Source organism: Homalodisca vitripennis, chromosome 8 (genome assembly GCF_021130785.1).
Source record: "Homalodisca vitripennis isolate AUS2020 chromosome 8, UT_GWSS_2.1, whole genome shotgun sequence".
NCBI classification, from domain to species: Eukaryota; Metazoa; Arthropoda; class Insecta; order Hemiptera; family Cicadellidae; genus Homalodisca; species Homalodisca vitripennis.
In genome coordinates, this window is record NC_060214.1 from 102,999,400 (window position 1) to 103,020,065 (window position 20,666).

Consider the following 20,666-nt stretch of genomic DNA (forward strand, 5'->3'; position numbering starts at 1 on the left):
GACATTTTTATTTCAAATAAACCCTATAAGTCCTATAAAATCTCTAGATTTTTCTGATTAGCAACTTGTTACGAACAATCGAACATTCTCCTCTTAAACACAAATTTGAAGGTCAGCTCCTTGCTACACTTTTGAAGTGGAATATCATTATCAAAGACAATCCAAACCTGAAATCTCATCGAGGTTACCGACTAGAACCAGTCAATAGATTTTGCTAGTGCCATTAGGTAGCACTAGGTCTGGCCATCAGATCTTGCTATGAACAGTTGTTCAGTGATACTTATGTGTATTTTTCCGTAGCAGTTGGCCCCCTTGTTCATAAACAAATATTTTCTTTAAACATTTTGTGTTAATTTCCAATTACGTTGCTCTTTGCTGATGCCATGAAGATTTTAAATCCAAGCTGTGCAATAACAATCAACTTGGAGTTTGTACGTTAAAACAGAGACTACTTTCTAATACCTTGAAAGTATGTTTTCTTCTGGTATCACTGTACTAGTAAATAATGAGTGTTATCTGTTTGATAACTGGTACAAGAAAAACTTGGAATATTTTCTTTGCAGACTTGAGTGTTCAGCAAATCCTCCTTGAATGCAGTTTTTAACAGACAGAGAGTCCTGATTTGCCAAAAATTCGCCATGAACTCTTGGGAAATAAATATTTTAAAATTAATTAGTTATTTACAAATGATTTCTCTGATTTTTTCACTCATAATAGAATTTTTGATTCTTCACTCCTTTAGTTTAGATTCTTGTTTTGTTTTATTGGTTGAATCCCTTAAAAGCATCCCTCTTAAATGTCCAATCGTCCAGTGTATAAGTGTTAATTATTTTGATGTAGGATTGATTAGTATATCATACACAGAGTTTGCTGTTATCGATTAATTTTTTAAACTGTGTACTTACAGCAACTATAATAATAATAATACTAAATTTACAAGTACTATAATTTAAGTAACATTTTAAATTTTTCAGGTAATAAAAAAAACAGGTGAAATCTTTATCAGGCAATCACACTCCTGTGATTTTTGGCCTCCAAAAATGGTTTCAGTTTTATCAGATGTTTTTAAAGAGAAAAACATGTTATATTAAAAAAGATTCAGATGCACTCAGCTGTACAATCTTTAGTTTAACTCTTTCGATCCAAAAGATCTTTGAAGATTCTGGAGTTTAACTTTCTTGACACTTCAGAAAGTTCTTTTCTCTTGGTTTAATTGAGATCCAGATGGAGTATTACAAACTATTCTATAAATATAATAAACTGATACAAAGGAGTATCGAAGGATCTAACAGAATATAACGAAAAGGGTGCACTGCCCTTTTACTTTTTGTCCCTAAAATAAATAGAGCTCTTCCTTAGAACAAGAGAAATGTAGGTTTTAAGTTTCAAGAATTAATGCAACAACGGACTGATAACGACACGATTTCAATAAGGGCCTGTTGGGTTACTGACCAAGTAAGGTATACGCACACTAATATTACTTTTTGTCAATCACTTCTTTGTTGTTTAGAGCATATAATGAAACAACCTTGAGTTTTATTCTGTGAGAGCAACGTTAAACACTACGCCCATAGATTTGGTGATATATCATGGGAAATATGCCATTTTTAAGGTTTAATTAATAAGCATTGTCTTGAACTTTAAAGTGCAAACTTTTTGAATATTATATTACAAAATAAAAAAATAGCAAACAAAAATTTGTTAAAACTAAAAATTATTTGGATTATTATTATTATGTCAGCTAGTTCTTAACACTTGAATACAATCTATATGTAATATCAATTTCAAAGTGGTCATGTTTAGAAAAAATCACTCTTATCTCTATAATCTTTCTTATCACTAAAAGTGCATGTTTTTCCAGGAAAATGCCTGCCTGGAAGAGAGGGTTGCAGTTCTCCAGCAAAAGGAAGAAGAGATGCAGAGCCTCCAGGAAGAGCTGTCAACTCTTGAAGAGATCAGGTACAGTTGATATCAAAAGAGTAAGAGATCCTGTCATCAATGTGGAAGTGTATGACATTAATATGTGTGTGGCATGTAAATATGCTCTATCCTACAAAACTACTGAGTGAAATTTTAATGTTTGTCTTTCGAAACATTTGGGCGGGGCGAGGCTGCTTGTTCATAACTAACTTACAGGAACCTGCAGCTGCCTAAAATTTAGTACATTGCTAAATTTTCCTAATGTATTTGTACATTTATTTCCTATCTTTTTATTCTATTCCCCTAAAAGGACAGATTGCATTTAATTTTTTTTGTACATCAAAATATGTATAAATATATTTTCAAACCATTTCTTAAACCAACATAAAATTACATGTACAATTTTTGAATTGGATTTGTTTCACAATTGATTTTATATATAAAATGGGATTTTGTGATTATTTTTTAAAGCATCATAAATGTATAATCATAATGAAAATAAAAAGTAAAATAAAATATTTTGGTGTTTTAAATTCATGAAAAAATGATGTACACTATGTTTGTTATATTTTAAGAATAATGTGTGTTAGTAAACGTTTATATGCTAGGCTTAAATTTTATTGTTCTAGAGAACTTATATACTTTTAGGTAATAATATGAAATTTACAAATGATATTAATAATTTTCTTGCTCATAGGACAGATATCTAAACAGTTCAGAGAATAGTTCTTCTTTTCTTACACTGACAATAATTGATAGACCCATCAATAATATTGCTGTTTAGAACATGTTAAGTTGGTAGTAGTGATGCAGCCATAAGAGATGAGCTGCCTCTTAAACGTGGAAGGTGAAGCGTAGAGCCTGAAGCCTGACATTCATTTGACAGCAATTGCCACCTCTATGGCTTCATTTGTTCCGATTGAGGTTATGTAATCTTAAGTTGCCATTTTCTAGGTTATATATGCAGTAAACTCTTGCTAACACGATTTTCAATAAATAGCACAGACTTTTTGATGTGGCTGTAGCACTATCACAAACTCGGCTCTGTTTTGAACAAAAATATTATTGCCATATTTGATGTCTCGCCTTTCACCTAAATAAAGATATACAGGGTGTTCCGACTTAACTTTTGAACATTTGAGAATTTCAAATTTCATTTGTAAATACGTGATAACATAGCTGCAAGAAGTTCTGGTGAGATTTTAAAGTTACACCTCACATTCTGAAAATGCAGGGAGACCCAGCACAATGCTCTAACAATCTAAATGAGATGACCAATTGAATTATATTTTAAATTTGACGTTTGATGAGACAAAACTAGTAACACCAGGAAAACCAATATCTGCCCACTTGATCCAAAATCGTCTTTTAAACAAAGGTACAATTCTAAATTCAATTGGAATTGATTTGTCATACGATGGAACTACTTATAAAAATCATTTTCTTTTACAAATCCCATTTTTGGGGGTAAAAACATTTTATCAGTAATGTAATTGTGTGAAAACCTCATTGTAAAGGATTTGATAAATAAGAATACATTACATGTATTTAAGATAACTTCATCCAATGTAGCAACCAATAGAAGTTAGAATTCTATCTTCATCCAAATGGTACCCATATTGGACAGGGTAGTCAGGTTTTCTTGGTATTGTTAATTTGTCTTATCACAACCTTCAATTTGTGGTCTCCCAATGGGTTATCCCATTTAAAATTTTTGCTTTGTCCCCCACTCCCTATTGTGAAATTCAACATCCATCAAAAACTTTCAAAGGGTATATTATTTATTACATGAGCCTACATGAGATTTAAAAATTTTGCACCATTCAAAAGTTAAATTAAAGAATGGGCCTTTGAGACACCTAGTTTAAAAATATCCAAGAAGAAAATTGTGGTAGTTTGGAGGAATTTGGCTTGCTACACAAAAACCGGACTTTTGAAACAGTTCAATTTGATTCAATTCAAAACAGCTTTATTCACTTGGCATATACACATATATACAAGAATAGTGTCAGGATTTAATTCAAGTTCTTACAGTTTTAATGATTACAGTATGTTGTTAAAAGGTTACAATTAAAACAGTTAACATTAAAGTTAAATAAAGAATGAACAGAAGAAACATCATCGTTAACATTATGAGCAAAATTTGATCTCTGGTTTGTGTGCCAGAAAACTTGAAGAAACACAAGAACTATTTAAGAAGTAATTATAGAAAAATATGTAACATGTCAATCAAGACACAAAATTTGTGTTCTGCAGACTACGCAAATATTATTCTGGAGTAATTACATAAATCAGCCTATTAGGAAGAGTGGCTAAACAGAACAGAGATCGTGCCTATTCCAGGAAGGCAATTTGTTCACGCTTAACTTTTTATTTGTAATTTTACTTCAATAGAAAATACCCTCAAAAAATCTTGTGAATTTAACTAACTGTCTTCTCAGAATATTCTACTTTATATAATCTGCATATAAAACTCTGTTAATAAAAATACATATTACAAGAACAGTACAATCAAATGTGAAATTTATACTACATGGAAGATTCTACATGAGCAAATTGCCACAGGTACTTTTTCAAACATAGAACTATAATGTATTTTTCTACTTCAAAAGAAAATGTGTCTAATAAAAGATCAACATTCAAAATGGAACTTAATTTATTGTAAGATATGATTGATTGTATTCACTAATTTAAATATGTATCTCAGGGAGTGTTTTGCTGAATTGGCTGCGGTTAACAAAGAATTTTATTATTTTAAAAACAAAGAGAATAAAGGAATAACAGTTATCAACATCTTGTGAAAAATATATGAATATAAATAAGACAAGCTACTAAGCTGCTAATATTGCTAATCACCAAAATGCTACCAAATTCCAAAAAGAGCAGAGAACTCTGTAGGTATGATCTCTTGTGTGTTGAAAAAATTTGTTTATGTTTGAGGAAACGGGAGATTTTAAATTAATTGGATCTGAACCCACTGGGTGTTTGGTCTGAGTAATGCACCTTCTTCTGTCTGAAACAATAGAGAAAGCCTAGAAAACCAATAAGTAAATTACTATGATAATGACAGTATCATCAAAAAATGCTTGTTGTAGGCAAGGACAGCTGTGCAGACGGTGCCTGAGGGGACAGGATGGTGGAACTCTAACAGCTGATGAGGATGATGACGATGTCAGCATCATTGACTCCTTGGTGGATGAGAGTCAACGCAAGTCGGTTCTGATGCAGCTTCAGGTACGTTTATTGGTTCAGAATTTACCACTTAGCATTACAGCTTATAATATGTTACAAGCAAGCATATTAGTGTTTGAATTTTACCCTGGCATAAGAACATTATGGCAAGATGTGTCACACGGTCATCGCACCATTCTACCTGGTCACTGACCCCTACTGTAATCTGACGCTAAGAGCAATTTTCTTGGGATACTTACTGTTGAGTTTTAGGTCGCTTAGAGCTTTGTTATTGAGTTTTATGCTAGATCAAGGTGGCACCTATAAATGGTGTTCAAAATTTGCTCATCATTTTTGTTTTAGAAATAAAAAAATTCAATGCCACTCTTGCTTACTTCTGCTTGCATTGGTCTAATGTGTCAAAATTAAAAAAAAAACTAATTGACACAGACTTACTGTCTTTGACCGTGACTTATTGTTGCTTAAGTCCTCACAAATGATTTTTAAGTCCTACATTTCCATAAGAACAGAAATACACGTTTTTCACGGTATAAGAGCTATTAAATCTTCGATTTTTATAAGCTACAGTTTAGAATGAGAAGTTCGTTTGTGATGTTTTTCATAAACATTTTTTGTTTTCCATGCAACATAATGTGTAATTTTTTTATAAAGCATTATTATTTTAAGGTAAATATCAAGTATATGGAATTTGGCAGTATCATTAATAATTGTGTCACAGATTTGAAGTTCCAAAATGAAAAGTTTATGTTCATAGTGGATCACTGTTGTTACCGTAAGAGTGAAATGGGTAGGTTATAGGCTGAATGGCTGGTTGGCAATAGTGATAGGATTTGAAACCGGTTGATAAACCTTTGAAGCTCATGATATTGTTTGTTCATTGAATCAACCATGAAATTATGCCAAAATTTTAAAATAGAATTCATTCATTGCTATTTTGTTTTTTTGAATTTTTTGTTGCTTTTCATTGTAATTTTTGAATCATAGTAGTGTAGTGGAAATAAACACACAAGTTACTTCCACTGAATAAAAACAGTAAAATTAAGGTTCACACAAATAATTAATATTAGCATTGGCTCTTATAAATTTATATATTTGTAAATTAGATGTATTATTTTAAAAATTAATCGTTATTTAATTGTTCAAATTATGGACTAGAGGTGTGCCAGGTCGTTTCGGAACTGGAATGGTTCCGATTGGAACGTTCCAGGATCAGAACTAGTTCAGCTTTTTGCCTACATTATTTACTTCCTGACTGATGTTTTACCAAAAAAATTTAGTACATATTACATTCTGGAAAGCTTTGGTAATTATATTTGAGATGCAAATATAATTATCCACTACGTAGATGCCTCAATGATATTTACAAATAAATTTTAAATACCTCTGTTCAACTGGTTATTGCCCATTATAAACATCTATCTTGATATAAAGTATCATAAAAGCAATTAAAATTTTAAATACCCTCATAAATTTACTGACAGTATTGGTAATCACAGTAAACCAAGCAAATATTTTACACCACAACGTGTAGGACTGAATATTCCTTTAAATCATTATATAGAATACAGTATAAGAAGGTAAAACAATGACTTATTGAGAAAGTAAACTTATAATAGTAAAATAAACAGTTATATTTAAGGATTAAGGATCAAGAATCTAGAATGTCATATAAACATATGAAGATGCATTGACACTGTCACTATTAACATTAAGAGAACTGTATAAAAGTTTGAAAGATTAATAATAATACCCTCTACTGAAAAATAAGAAATTCACTATTGATCTAAATGTAGACCTGACATACATACAAAAATAATTATAAGAGCAATTACAAAAATTCAAAAAATATTATTTTATTTGATTAAAAAAAGTTACCTACATTATACAAACATTTGATCAATAGTATAAACTTAATCTGTTCATAAAGGCTAATTAAGCATATAGGTAAATTTCCATTAATTTAGTGCAAACACTTTTAAGAAAAATTAAGCACTGTCAATATCAAATTACAGTCCCCTCTGTATAATCCAGTTAAATGACGTTTTGCAACTTGAAATGTAACCTTTTTCCAATTAACAGAGTCGGAATGTCTGGAACTTCTTGGAACGTTTAGTAAACCATTCCGATGAACATGGAGTTTCGAAGAAGTGAACTGTTCCAGGAATGTTCCGGTTCCCAGAACATTCAAATGGAATTAGTTCCAGTTCTTTGAGCACATCTCTATTGTGGATGGACGGAAAAATGTGTTAAGCCAGTTTTGGATTGATAAAACAAGACTTAGAGAAAAGTGTCAATTATTTCTGGAACTTAGAGAATAACAATGTTTCTGTTGGGGCAGGAAAAGGGTGACATTTGGAAGTGCCTCTGGCTTCTCATCACTTGCCCAAAACTTATCCTTCTGTTGCTTGCTGCGTTTTGCACCCATATCTGGGACTGTTACGTGGTCCCCCTACTGATGCTACCCGTCACTCTGCCTCTGTTTCTAGTCAGAAGTGTAGTGTGCAGCTTGAGTTGGCGTTGCTCTCGATCGTAGGTACGTCCGTCTGCCCGAGTGCTGTGACCTTGCTTCTCCCGATTCCCTTGCTCACGTAACATTCACCAGTTTGTGTTGGATTGTGTTGAGACGTCTGTCGCTAACAGGATAGTGTGATGTGTGGTGTCCCGTTTGTGTGTTGTTGTTTGGCAGTTTTCCGTTTGAGAGTTCACTCATTGTTTCACAGTAAGCGCTTGTCACTCATCGTTCCCACTCATTGTTCTGATTTTGGTTGATTCCATCCATTTAATATTGCATCATCAACATCATCATCTGTATTTATTGTACCTTGTAAACCTTTCTTTCAGCTGTGCAGAAGATAATAAGATCTTTTGGAAAGGTTTTTGGCTAATTATACTTCACCAAATCAATTAAAGTTTGCCACAATTTTCACGAAATGGTTTAATGAATAGCTGATCAATCTTATTCCTTTTTAAATTCATTAGGAAAAAATATTTATAACAGATAAATGAAATTAAGTAAACCCATTTTACTCCAATTTTCTAAACAAGGCATTTGTGAGACAGAAAAATACATCATTTACACAAAGATATAGCAACTGAGTTATTTTCCTTTTTAATAAAATCAATGGAAACTGTTGTAGTTGATTATTTCAAAATGGAAGTACAAAAATGAATGTCTCCATATCAAAGACAGTATACCTACATGACAGGGAAATTAAAAGAAAGCAGAGCTTCACAAATATAGCTAATAAAGAGGAATGTTGCCATATGTGTATTTATAACTGGAACTTCTGTTATGAACCAGTGTAGAAGGCACATAGTGAAAAGAAGTGGGCGATAGGACTTGGAGATGGATTTTTAACAAGCGGTGAAGAAGGTGTGAAATGACAAGAAGTGGGTACTTGGACTCAAAGATGAATCTTGAAAAAGTCATATATAGAATGAATGAGAGAGGCCAGAGATTGATTTGCAACAAGTGGACATAGAGGACCATTCAGTGAAGATAAGTAGATCGTAAACTCAGAGATGGGTCTGCAATTACATGACCACAAGAATAGCTAAAACACAAGTGGATGATACAAATATAGCAGAGTTTACTCCCAGAGGGTGTTCATAGGGAGCAATTCTCTCCTCAATGATTTAGTGTCTGGCAGCAGACGGTTATTTCTTGGTGTTAAAACCTGATTTTGAATTCACTTGAATTAAAATTATCACAGTGGTCACTGACAAATTTTCAAGGACATTTGTGAGTTGATCAATAGTAGTCTCGGAACATAGGCTATTATTTTGTAACTTTCTAGAAAATGGTAAACATCACTAAGATTGAGTATTAACAGGTAAATTAAGTGAAGAAGCTACTTTCAGTCGTCATGATGTGGGATCATATGGTGGGAGGAGGTGAAACCGAATACTTAGTTAACAGCCTGAAATACATACCATGATGTCACATCTCTGACCATTCTGGAGAAATTGTATAATGTGGATGAATGAAATGGAGACATGATAAAGTCTAATGATTGCACATTGTTTACATAATGGGAGCAAATGAAATGATCTCATAGCAGTCAAGTGAGTTTACCCTTGGTCTAACTCCTCAAAGTCTGCTATAGAGAGTATTCAAAGATGAACTCATCTGAGAATGAACAAATATAAGAATCTACGTAGGGTGTTTAGAAAATCTTTGGGACAAGAATTTCAGAATAAAGTTCAGTACAGTATTAACACCAAGTGAAGTAAAAATGTAGTTGACTTGCAACCAAATCATTATTTAATCTGGCACATGGATAGATCCAGAACTGAGTAAGGCACTTGTGTGGGAGTAATTGAAACTAGAGTTCAATAACATTTTCTGGACAGCAGGTCATGACATATACAAGAAGGATAACCTGATTAAAAAATGGAAGGAAAAGTTTATTGGAACCTTGGAAATGGTTTGATAATCCAAGAAGCAAGTTACTAAGTTTGCTAAAATCAGCTCAAAAATTTAGTTCAGATTTGAATAAGAATTTGTAATCTTATTGGTACAAAAATTAAAGTTTCCCTTGTGTGGGTTCTTGATCACATATTAGTGACAGACAATAAAACAGCTGATAAGCAAGATGGTTCTGGATAATCACTTACAGAAGCAGTCCTGGTGTGGATAAAGAACATCTTAACTTAATATCTGTATTTAAGTAAAATAGTATGTTTTCAATTTAATTATCTATACAAAAAATGATTTCTTGTACATGCAAATTATTAATTTTTCCTTTACTCATTCACACTTATTCAAATTGACATAATATTTAGCAAGAGGTTTTACCCTACATCAGGTCATTGGCTTGTAGGTCTCTACCAATTAATCATTCCAACAGCCTTCCATGAACATATCCATATAGTAGAATGTTTAATAACTGACACAAACTATTCAACTATTTTGTTTTCTCAATCTTTTGATAAGTACAAGGAGTGCAGGATAAATTTTGTAATCGAAGCTGCCCAAAAGCACTTTACATGACTCTGCAATCGTACCAGGCATAGAGAGTCGTATTTATTGTTCTTCTTCTTCTTCTATGGGATGGCCTATTGACATGCACTTAAGGCTTAAGGGCCTTTTGCGTACCCCGGAAGCACACAATAAGGCCTACCAGTCTATGATTTCAGCAGTTTCACAAACCACCGAAAACAACCTATCAGGTCCTCTTAGGAAATTTCAACATCCTTGTCCAAACTATCAAAGATGGCATACCGCTCCCTTTATATTGCAGGACAACCAAAGAGCAGGTGTTCAGCAGTTTACTCCTGTTCGTCACATTTCTACAGAGCGGATCCTCCCGAAGGATGCTGACTCTGTGAAGATGCTTCTTCAGGTGACCATGTCCCATAATTAGAATTGTAACCCAAGAAGTCATCAATCTACTTAGTGAGAGAAGGTCAGACGCCACCCTGGAGGAAGGCGAATGTAGTACCATTCTGCTCATTCTCATACCCGGATGCAACCTCCACTTTCTCTCATGTTCAGCGTGCCAACCCATTTTGAGACAGCCCTCAAAGGATTCACACCTTGAAAAACTGCAGAACGGTTGAGGTCCCATCATAATTGATGCTGAACCCCAGTTGGCCAGGGTATCAGATCTTTCATTCCCAGGGTTCCCCTCATGACCAAGAACCCAACAAACAGTCACATTGTTGATTCTGGCAATGGAAGAAACGACTTGATAGCAATCCCAGACAAATTTGGATTTCAACACACAAGAGTCCAGTACCATCAGTGCTGCCTGACTATCCATGAAAATATTGATCGTCTTACTCCTATACCGGAGACGAAGATTCTCACGAGCACATTCCATAATGGCTGTGACCTCCGCCGGAAAAACTGTAGGATTAGTACCCATAGGGACCACCAGCTTCCTGCATGGTCTCACCCCCACAATTCCAGCGCCTGTGCTGCTTTTTTGTTTTAGAGCCATCTGAAAACCATTCAAGGTTCGCTGGTGGAAGAGGTTTCCTTCCCTCCGACCAATCGTCCCTAGTAAATTTCACAATCCTAAAGGGTTTGTCAAAGGAAAATTTTTGTGGCAACGGATCAGAGATCATGTGCAGAGCATCCCCTTGAATCAGGATGAATCTACAGTACCCACTGCTGCAGCTATTTATTGTTAGCATGATGAATTAGGGATTGGGGAATCAGCTGATTGACTGAACCTTTCCTATTCCTTCGGACATCTTCTGATATCGTGGAATTCCCACTGTTATCCTTTGTTGGAGCTGTTTCAATGTAACTATTCCACCATCTGTACTATTACTAGCAAGTGTTTACATAGTTAACAAATATCCAGATAGATCATGGAAGCATTCACTTTGCTTGGATTTCTAAAATGACGACTGCATAAGCTGTTAGTGTATCCAGAACAATAAAAAGTGCAATGTACATGTTGTCTTGCTGATTGTATGGATCTGTGGTGTAAGTAAGAATTATTTGGTAATGGAATAAATCTTAAATTTGAATAATTGAAGTAGGCCTAACTCGGAGTAAACAAATTTAACTGATATACTTGATAAAATTTGTATGGCTGTTATACAATTATTTTTTATTCTTAGGACTCTTCTTCTACTCCCCCTTCAGTATTTACTCTATTAGTATGGTTAAGACATGTGCCAAAATCTGTGTTAATTTTTTTCATTTAGCTCTTCTAAATAAATAAGTGTATTTAAGTCCAAGTCTACACAAACTCAGTGGTTACTGAGTACTAAAAAGAGTTGCAACTCTCATGCATTTGTTCGACATTCTTACATCTTTTGGCCTAAACACTTCTGAGGTTATCATGTACTACTACAGTAGTAGTAAACTACTATATTGATTAAGAGCTTCAACAATGTTATCACTGCAATAAAAAATTTAAATTCACATTTAGTCATATATATGAAATTATATCAAATTGAATACAGTCAGAATTACAAAAAACTAAATAAATATGGAATCTAAAATGCATTACCTTTATTCCTCCTTTATATTTATTTACCTTCCTTTTATTGCAGCGACTGGTATCTGACGCTGTCTCAGACTTTACTCCTGGAATCTGGAATCATGTTCATCTGAAGAGATCCAAAGAGTCGGTGATGAAGAAGCTCAAATCAAAACATTTACATCGTTTCGAAATCAGAATAAAAAAAAGGAAAGTGAACTGGAGCTAAACTCAAAATTCAATTGAATCAACCCTTCCTACCATAGCTATGTTATGTGTAGAAAACTCGGTTGCTCCATAGTGGTTATATCGTGTCTAACACATGGTAGTGCACTCAAGATAAAACAATGAGACTACTACTTCACCTATTTATAGGTGTCTCTGATGTTGAAACAATGTAAATGTTTCGTTATGACCTTCTTCATTGTCAACTCTCTTTGGATCTCTTCAGACGAACATGGCTCCAGATTCCAGGAGTCAAGTCTAAAACAGTATCAAATACAAGACTCTGCAATAAACGGAAGGTGAACTGGAGCTGAAACTGAGAATTCAAATACAGAATAATTAAACGCTGAAGAACAAAACAGATAAACAACCGGAACAAAGCGAGACATCGTCGTGTTTCTCATACTGAGAATCAGCTGATATGACAATGTGGCAGTGTGTATGGTGAGGAGGGAAGTGGGGTGCATTAATTACCCAAAACGACCAGGCTTGTAATAATGTGTCTCTTACTACAGTTGGTGTAAAGTTAATAAGTTATGAAATTATTACATTATTGATATTGTTTTACATTGCTATATTGATAATACCAATAAAACATGACGTAGTCGTACAAAGTAATATAATATTAAACTGTTTAGATAAAATCATTAATATTCGTCACAATTCTTTTCTTTTGCTTTGTAAGATTTCGAAGGCTTACACCATAGTAGGTAACATTTGAACATTTTCTTATTAAAAACTCTAAGGATTAAATTTTAACAGTATTATGTTTATAATTAACAAAATATAAATAAGGGATATAGTTTTGTAATTGTTGCATAAACAACTATTTTTTCTTAAAAGGCATATTTGAACATGAAAATTTTAGAATCATACTACTCGTAATTATTAGAATAGAAGTAGTGTCAATATATTTTAATTTTTGTAAGTTAATGCTTCTTTTAGGATATGTAAAAGTATTGTTTTATTTGTTCTTGTAGTCGCTTTGCTTTGTAAATTTTAATACCTTAGTTTTAGCCCACTGAACAAATCTAATAGTCTAATTTTTACCATTAGGTGGAATCAAATTTACTACGGGTAATTGAATTTCCTACTTGTGAATTTAATATCATTATCAAGCCCTCCTACATTTTTAATTAGGCTTTGCAAATGTTCTCTAAAAGGTTTCAGTATTTTTGATAATGCTATTTATTATTATCTGAGCATTAGCGAAGCCTATCACTAGAGGGGCTGGCATATTTCATTCCACTCTGTCTGTCTGTCTGTCTGCCCACATGATATTTTGAGGAAGAACTAATCTACAGAATGGAAATAATGCATGAAGCTTCATGTTTAGGCAACATTGAGTTTGAAGATGGTGCATGTTACTTTTATGGGATTTGGCTAAGAGTTAGTGAACGTTTTTACATTGGTCTTGTGGATAATCATGGTGAAAGTGAGAAAATTTCAAAATAAATAAATATGTAAACAGACTGAGTACAATTATATGACATTTTAACATGTAACATATTAAGACATTGTAGCCTAACTATCAGAATGAAATGAGCTACAAACTTCGAATTTTGCATGGAACTTCAGCAAAGCCTGTTACGCAATACGCGGTGTGGTGTACTCCTTTACCTGTTTATTTAAGTTACATTAGTAAACAGTAAAATCAAAAGTTATTGTTGTACTGGTATTTATTCAATGTTTTAACACTAAATAAAGTAGGCTAAAAGCCTTATGCTGGATGATCTTGGTGTTCCTGCTAGAGATTTGTGTACAATAATGGTCTGCAGTCTGCAAGTTTTTCAGTTCTGGCCCACTGCAGCACAATGAGATTTTAATAGACACTTGTGATCTTCATAAACACATTGTTAGCGTGTTGTGGTCTTGAAGCACTTTGTTTTTACATAATGTGAGAATATCCTGAATTGTCAAAATGTAGTATGAGTTGTGACACTTCAGGTACAAGTGTGATAGAGACATGCAGTTTATTTATTTCTATTGTAAACGAAAACCTCGTTAAATTCTGGATTCTTGTGTCTTCTGCAAGTGAACAACTTTCTAACCTTACAATTATTTTGGACATTGAGCCATTGACAATAACTGTTTAATACAATACGCTTGATCCGAAATATTTATTGACGAAAAAGGTGTAAAATTAAGATATTTAAAATCAGAATTGTACGGAAGCTGATTGGAAACTTCACACTTAGGGCTGCAAAACCTGATTACCATACAATTCTTTAAATCCAGAGCTTTCTGTAGCTATCTTGGTAAAAAGGGAAATATTTTTATTATGTTTTAGAATTCTTTCAATTAGAACTTAAAATTAAATGCCGGTTTTCAATCAAGATTGACTGTACTGATTAAACCTACGTATACTACAGTATACTTCCACGACTTAGCAATGAAGTGAGGACTGCGTCATACACAGAAGGCTTTATATTAGAGGTGACCAATTGCAAACAGTTACCGTTATCAGAATTGTTATTGATACCTGTTGTTGATAAGTACGTCAAAAAGATGAAATCATTACAGTGGTCAAGAGACTCTTATTTGATAGCGATAGAGACCTGAGAATTTTACTAGTAAGCAAGGAAAACAGCTTATTGATATTTCTACAGATTCTTTTCAAAATCCACGTTACAGTCTTTGCTGTTTGGTTTTGGTGCAGCATTGATTATGAGTATCCAGTAATATGCAGAAGGCGCTTTGAGCTTTGTATAGCCAGTTCTTACCTTTTAGAATAGAGTTCATGCTGCTTTATTAAAAAATAACCATCATTTTAAAAGGATCACAACACATCTTTCTTATAAGTGGATCATGGATTAGGAAACTATAATATGCCTTATAAACATGTCTATAAAGTATACCTACATTTTAAAAGCAACAGTTGAAGCATTTTATAAGCGTTTGTGGCTAGCTGTTATTTTCATCTGCAACATCGCATTCATTATTTTTTATAGATTTTAGTAATTCATTTTCAGTTAAATTAACTTTTTTTTAAATTTCACTATAAAGTAAATACACTTTTAGGTTAATTTTGATACTTATGTTTGTTTAATACAATAACTTCTGTGTTATATTTGGGTCGTCGCTGATTTTTACATAAAAGAAGCCCTATGTTTTACAAATTTTGGAACCCTAATTTAATCTTTCAACAAAGTTATGTGAACTACTTATATCTTTAAGTATATTGATTACCAAGTACATTATGATTTTAATAAAAGTTTTAGTATAGGTAAAGAGAAATTGTGACTACCTGATAAATTGTGTATAGTTTATCTTCCCAAAGTATAGAAATGTTACACAGTGTGCTTTTCTTTCCTCCTTTCCTTTTAATCATTGACTAAAGAATTAAAATGCGTGGTTCTTGTACACATTTTTCTTGAGCATACTTCTTGGGATGTTTTTCAAACAAATATATTTATTGATGGATTGAAAAATAAAGAAAGTCAAAATATATTTACTTATTGTAATAAAAATTAATGAAATTATAGCACAGCTGATTAACTTTAATGATTACAGGAATCACTGGGAGAAAGCTGCCAAGGGGACAATCCATACCGGGACTTAGTAGAGAAGTATGAAGCATTGCTCAAGGTCCAGCGTCATCCCGGGATCATCCGACCACCACAGACTGTCTCCAGCAACAACTGCCTATCTCTTCAGGAGGAGCTGCAACTCTCTGGCGACTTCTTCCAAAAAGAAGATGTGGACAGTGAGGGAGAGATTAGAGAACTACCAAAGAAAGACCCAGTTAAGACCACACCGAACGGAAAAGCATTCTCAGCAACTCCAACAGACTTCTCGGAGGCAGAAACTTCATCATCAGGGTTCTCTGACGAGACGAGCAATAAAGGCACACAGACAGATGCTCACTTCCCACCGGGATCATTCCTGTGCACTATCAGCGATGGAGATGACTGCAGGTTCAGCATTTACGATGATGCGAGTCCAGTAGAGAGTAGGTTTAGGAAAACGCCAGAGTACCGTCAGCTCTTCAGAGAGATATTTGCAGTGTTGAAGAGAGCTGCTGAGGCGAAAGATGAGGGTGAGAAGCTACCTTTGTTGGATGACTTCACTCCGATATGTGAAGAAGCACCTAAAGTTCCTCCTGTCACACCGGCCAAAGAAGAATTCCCCTGTCATTTGCCAGATCCGGAAGAAGAGATGTCTCAGTTTACCGAAGAACAATCGGATATTGTCAGTTTAGAACCTCCTGAATCCGTAAACTCATCTATGGCTAATGGTCCTGAGCTGCCATGTGGTTCCACACCAAAGCCGATTCGATCCACTGAGGCACCGGCACCGTGCAATGAGAGCGTCATCGAAACATCAGAGCAACCTCCCTCTTCGTCTGTTGAAGAAAAGAAAAAACCCACTAGAGACATTTTAGAGTATCTATCGTCGGGCGTTGGGAACAAAAAGAAATCCAAGAAGAAGTCAGGTGCCCCCGTAGAACCAGCTGAAGTTCTTGGAATTGGCGCCAAAATAGTTTACTCGAGCAAAGTTACCAGAAGAAAGAAGGAGGTTAGGATGAGCGATAACGTTAACAGGTCAGCGGACAGATCGACCTGGTGTGTCACCGGTAGCGATATAGTCAATAAAGTACGTGTTGAGCAGAGTGAGACACAGAGGCACAGCTCTGCCTGGGACAGTCACTTCACAAAGGCGGCCACCCAAGTCGCCACACTCAAAATGTTGGACAAATCGTACGCAGAAGTCTTGCGACAGTCTGGGAGAAAGAAGTCTCACCCGAGATCAACGAATTCACACAGAAATTAGTCGTGCAAAATACATTGCTAGAAGTATGTAATTCATCGTGTGATTTAAATGACAATATAGTTACTGAATCCTGCCCGGATAAATAAGATTTCCGTAAATTATTTATAAATGTATTTATTTATTAAAACTATTAGAGTGGTGATAACGGTGAAATATACGATTTCAATATAAAGAATTATAATTAAACATATTTGTCAAATCTGCAGAAATATTATAAGTTATGTAAAGTTTTTTTACAATTTTATATTTTATTGTAAACATTTTAAGAGAATGTTTTATTAAAACAATCTAGTGGTTGTACTGTGTTGAGTAATGTCTGATTAAATATAAAAACAAACACCTTATTCTACTTCTGATTCTGAACTTTAATGTACTTTTGAACTTTAAAGCTTTAAGATTAAGCATAATGTTGGAAGCATAAGCACGTATTATAAAATGTCAACTCTTTCCACAGTTATCTTATTTCTGGTGATACTTATGTTATTTATTTATTTTTGAGTGTACACAAATAATAGTAACATAACTTAAAACATTTGTAAAGGCGGATTGCGTAACATTCCAGACTGCCTAATGTGCCATCTTTGGATAAGATTTGTAATTAGTGTACATTCTCCATTGGTTGTTCTTAGCTCTCATTTACATTTCTACAGAGATATTTAGAACAGTTCAGGATGATTTTTAGGATGGCAATGGACCAATTTTAAGGTGTAGCTATTTTATCTTTATACGTAAGTAGTGTTGTATCATACAAAAAATGTAATTTTTTCATTTGTAATTTTTGTGATATTATTATGTACATTATTATTTTATGTCCCCTTTTCGTTGTGAATAAATTGGATGTAGAGTATTTATACTTGTGTTTTCTTTTAAAAAAAAGCATTAATTTTTGTCTACTGCCAGCAAGCTAAAACAGAAACCAGTGATTTTCCAAATTGAGGTTTTTACTTGAAAAATACATGGCCATTTGAAATTGAAAGTTAGTCACAAACAGTGTCTGCAATTAATTCAAAACACAAAAGGCAATACATTCATGCTTGTCATGCCCAGTAAGGTCTTCTCATGCAGTACACAGTATACAGCCGACTCTCGATAATTCAAACATTCGATAATTCGAAACTCTTGGTAATTCGAACGAAAAGGCCGGTCCCTTGAAAAACTCTCGCTATTTCGAAATTGTTCAATGCATTTTGATACACTCGGTATTTCGAACTTACCGCAGAGGACAGACTAATTTTGAACACGCAGTAATTCGAAGTCTTGTCGGCGGAACTCTCTATAATTCGAAATGACGTAAACGAATTGAGGTTAGGCCGATACAGAACACGCAGTAATTCGAAGTTCACTCGACAGAACTCTTTGTAATTCGAATTGAGAGTCGGCCGGTGGGAAACACGCATTTCAAATTATTCCTGTCATAACAAGAAACTTTGCATCCTGTGTCCCAGAGCATACTCTTTGCAGTGTTGGTTATGTTTGCGCCGTGTTGTGTGGAAGTCGTGTTTGTTGTGTGTAAGAAGTGTTTGTCGTGATGGCTACTAAGCAAAAATATAAATGTCTTTCTCTTTCGGAAAAGAAAGAAGTGATCGCGGCGGTAGAAAGTGGTAAAGCGAAGTCGGAAGTTGCAAAAACATTTCAAATCCCTGCGAGTACCTTGTCTACCATTCTAAAAAATAAACAAAAAATAGTTGAAGTGAGTTCCGTAGCAGGAAGAAAAAGAACGACAAAAGGTGAATATCCTAGATTAGAAGAGTGTTTAGTCACATGGCTTAGACAGTGTAGAGATAAAAATGTTCCTGTTGGAGGTTCGCTTTTAAAAGAAAAGGCAAAGGCATATGCTAAAGAGCTTGGCATCCCCAGCTTTGCAGCAAGCGAAGGCTGGTTGACTAATTTCAAAAAACGTAATGGTATATTTTTTAAAAAGGTTTGTGGGGAAAGCGCTAGCGTTAGCGACAGTGTGTGTTCCGATTGGCGTGCAGAGTTGTCCAGCTTAACAGAAAGTTATGAACCACACAACATTTTTAACACCGACGAGACTGGCTTATTCTTTAAATGCATGCCGGACAAGACATTTACATTTAAAGACGAGAAATGCCACGGAGGGAAACATAGTAAGGAAAGGTTAACTCTTCTGTTGACTGTTAACATGGATGGTTCCGAAAAATTGAAACCCCTCCTCATCGGGAAAGCAGCAAAACCTAGGTGTTTTAAAGGTATCCAGTCATTTCCCGTAACCTACCGCTCGAACAAAAAGGCGTGGATGACAACGGAGTTGTTTAACGAGTGGTTAAATTCATTGAACAGCGACATGAAAAAACAAAATCGTGAAATCCTCTTATTCCTTGATAACTGTTCAGTTCATAACAACCCTCCAAATCTCTCGAATGTGAAACTTCACTTTTTTCCACCAAATACAACATCCAAGTTGCAGCCTCTAGACCAAGGCATAATTCAAAACTTCAAAGCATTTTACAGACATGAAATAGTCAAGATTGTACTGGATGGAATTGACAGTAATGAAACTCCAAACATCTCTATTCTCACAGCCATGTTGATTGTTGAAAAAGCGTGGAAAAGTGTGAGTCAAACGACAATATTTAACTGTTTTCGTAAGTCTGGATTCTGTGTTAACACACCCGATGAAGAACTTCAAGTTGTGCAGCCAACACCTTGGGAATCTCACCCTGTAATAGGAGATGTTCCATTTGAAGATTTTGTGCAAGTTGATGACGAAGTTGCAGTATGGGGAACCCTTACTGATGCTGACATCTTGGCCGCTAAAGATGAAGAACAACCTGATGTTGATAACGATGAGGAAGACCAGGAGTTCCCGCCTGTCACTCTGAAGGAAGCCAGCACATCCTTAGAAAAGCTGCGCCATTTTTCTCTCCAGGTAAAAGCATCGCAATAAACTACTGTAGTTAGCCTATCAATTTGTTAAACTGATTTAAAAATGCCATATTCTCCACACTGCAATTTATCCATCATTTTTTTACTGAATTTGATGTCCGAAATTAGCGTAGACTTTTTTTAACCTTAGGGTCTTAGGGCTGTAAAATCAGCTGTTTGTTTAGTTTAAAACTTCAATGTAAATACTGTATGTCATAAGTTATAATACAACCAACAAATTACGTAATTTTCTGCATTTGTTACGAAATACGCTGTGACAGTTGTTTTCTTTCTTTTCTTTGCAGACAGAAGTTGGGCCGGAAGTGTTCGACGCACTATTTGTGTTAAACAAGGTCGTCGATGAGGCACGAATCAACAAGAAAAAGCAATCAAAGATAACAGATTTTTTCAATTAATTATTAGAAATTAATGTTCTTTAAGTTTTGTTAGTTTGCCGTATGACATTGTGTGTTTAATAAAAAAACTCTTGGTAATTCGAATAGTTTTCTTTTCCTCTCAATAAATCGAAACTCTCGGTAATTCAAAACTCTCACTAATTCGAATTTTTTTGCATGTCCCGCCAATTTCGAATTATCGAGAGTCGACTGTACAAGGTGTCCCGTAACTATCTGGACGAAGGTATACCACGTCTATATTGCTCAGATCAAAACAAACATATTTCACCATATGAACTAATTTATAGCAGATTTACTGTGACAAGACATGGCC

General features: G+C 34.4%; 2 protein-coding genes across 2 annotated transcripts in view; both read left to right on the forward strand.

Moving 5' to 3' along the window:
* LOC124368291 (cerebellar degeneration-related protein 2-like) overlaps positions 1–17,051 on the forward strand; it is a 60,185-nt gene extending 43,134 nt beyond the window's left edge. The window contains 3 exon segments of the mRNA XM_046825564.1: positions 1,862–1,959; positions 5,016–5,154; positions 15,792–17,051. Coding sequence (XP_046681520.1) covers positions 1,862–1,959; positions 5,016–5,154; positions 15,792–17,051 — 1,497 coding nt within the window.
* An 86-nt stretch (positions 17,052–17,137) lies between these two features.
* On the forward strand, positions 17,138–20,564 carry LOC124367816 (tigger transposable element-derived protein 6-like). The gene is made up of 2 exons (XM_046824943.1): positions 17,138–19,941; positions 20,243–20,564. The coding sequence occupies exons 1-2, from the start codon at positions 18,580–18,582 to the stop codon at positions 20,351–20,353; spliced, it is 1,473 nt and encodes a 490-aa protein (XP_046680899.1). The 5' UTR covers positions 17,138–18,579; the 3' UTR covers positions 20,354–20,564.
* Positions 20,565–20,666: the final 102 nt, after the last annotated feature.

Coding starts and splice junctions, on each gene's coding strand:
- LOC124367816 (XM_046824943.1), top strand. CDS start 18,580: ATGGCTACTAAGCAAAAATATAAATGTCTTTCTCTTTCGGAAAAGAAA. Junction 19,942..20,242: donor TGCGCCATTTTTCTCTCCAG/GTAAAAGCATCG, acceptor TTTTCTTTGCAG/ACAGAAGTTGGGCCGGAAGT.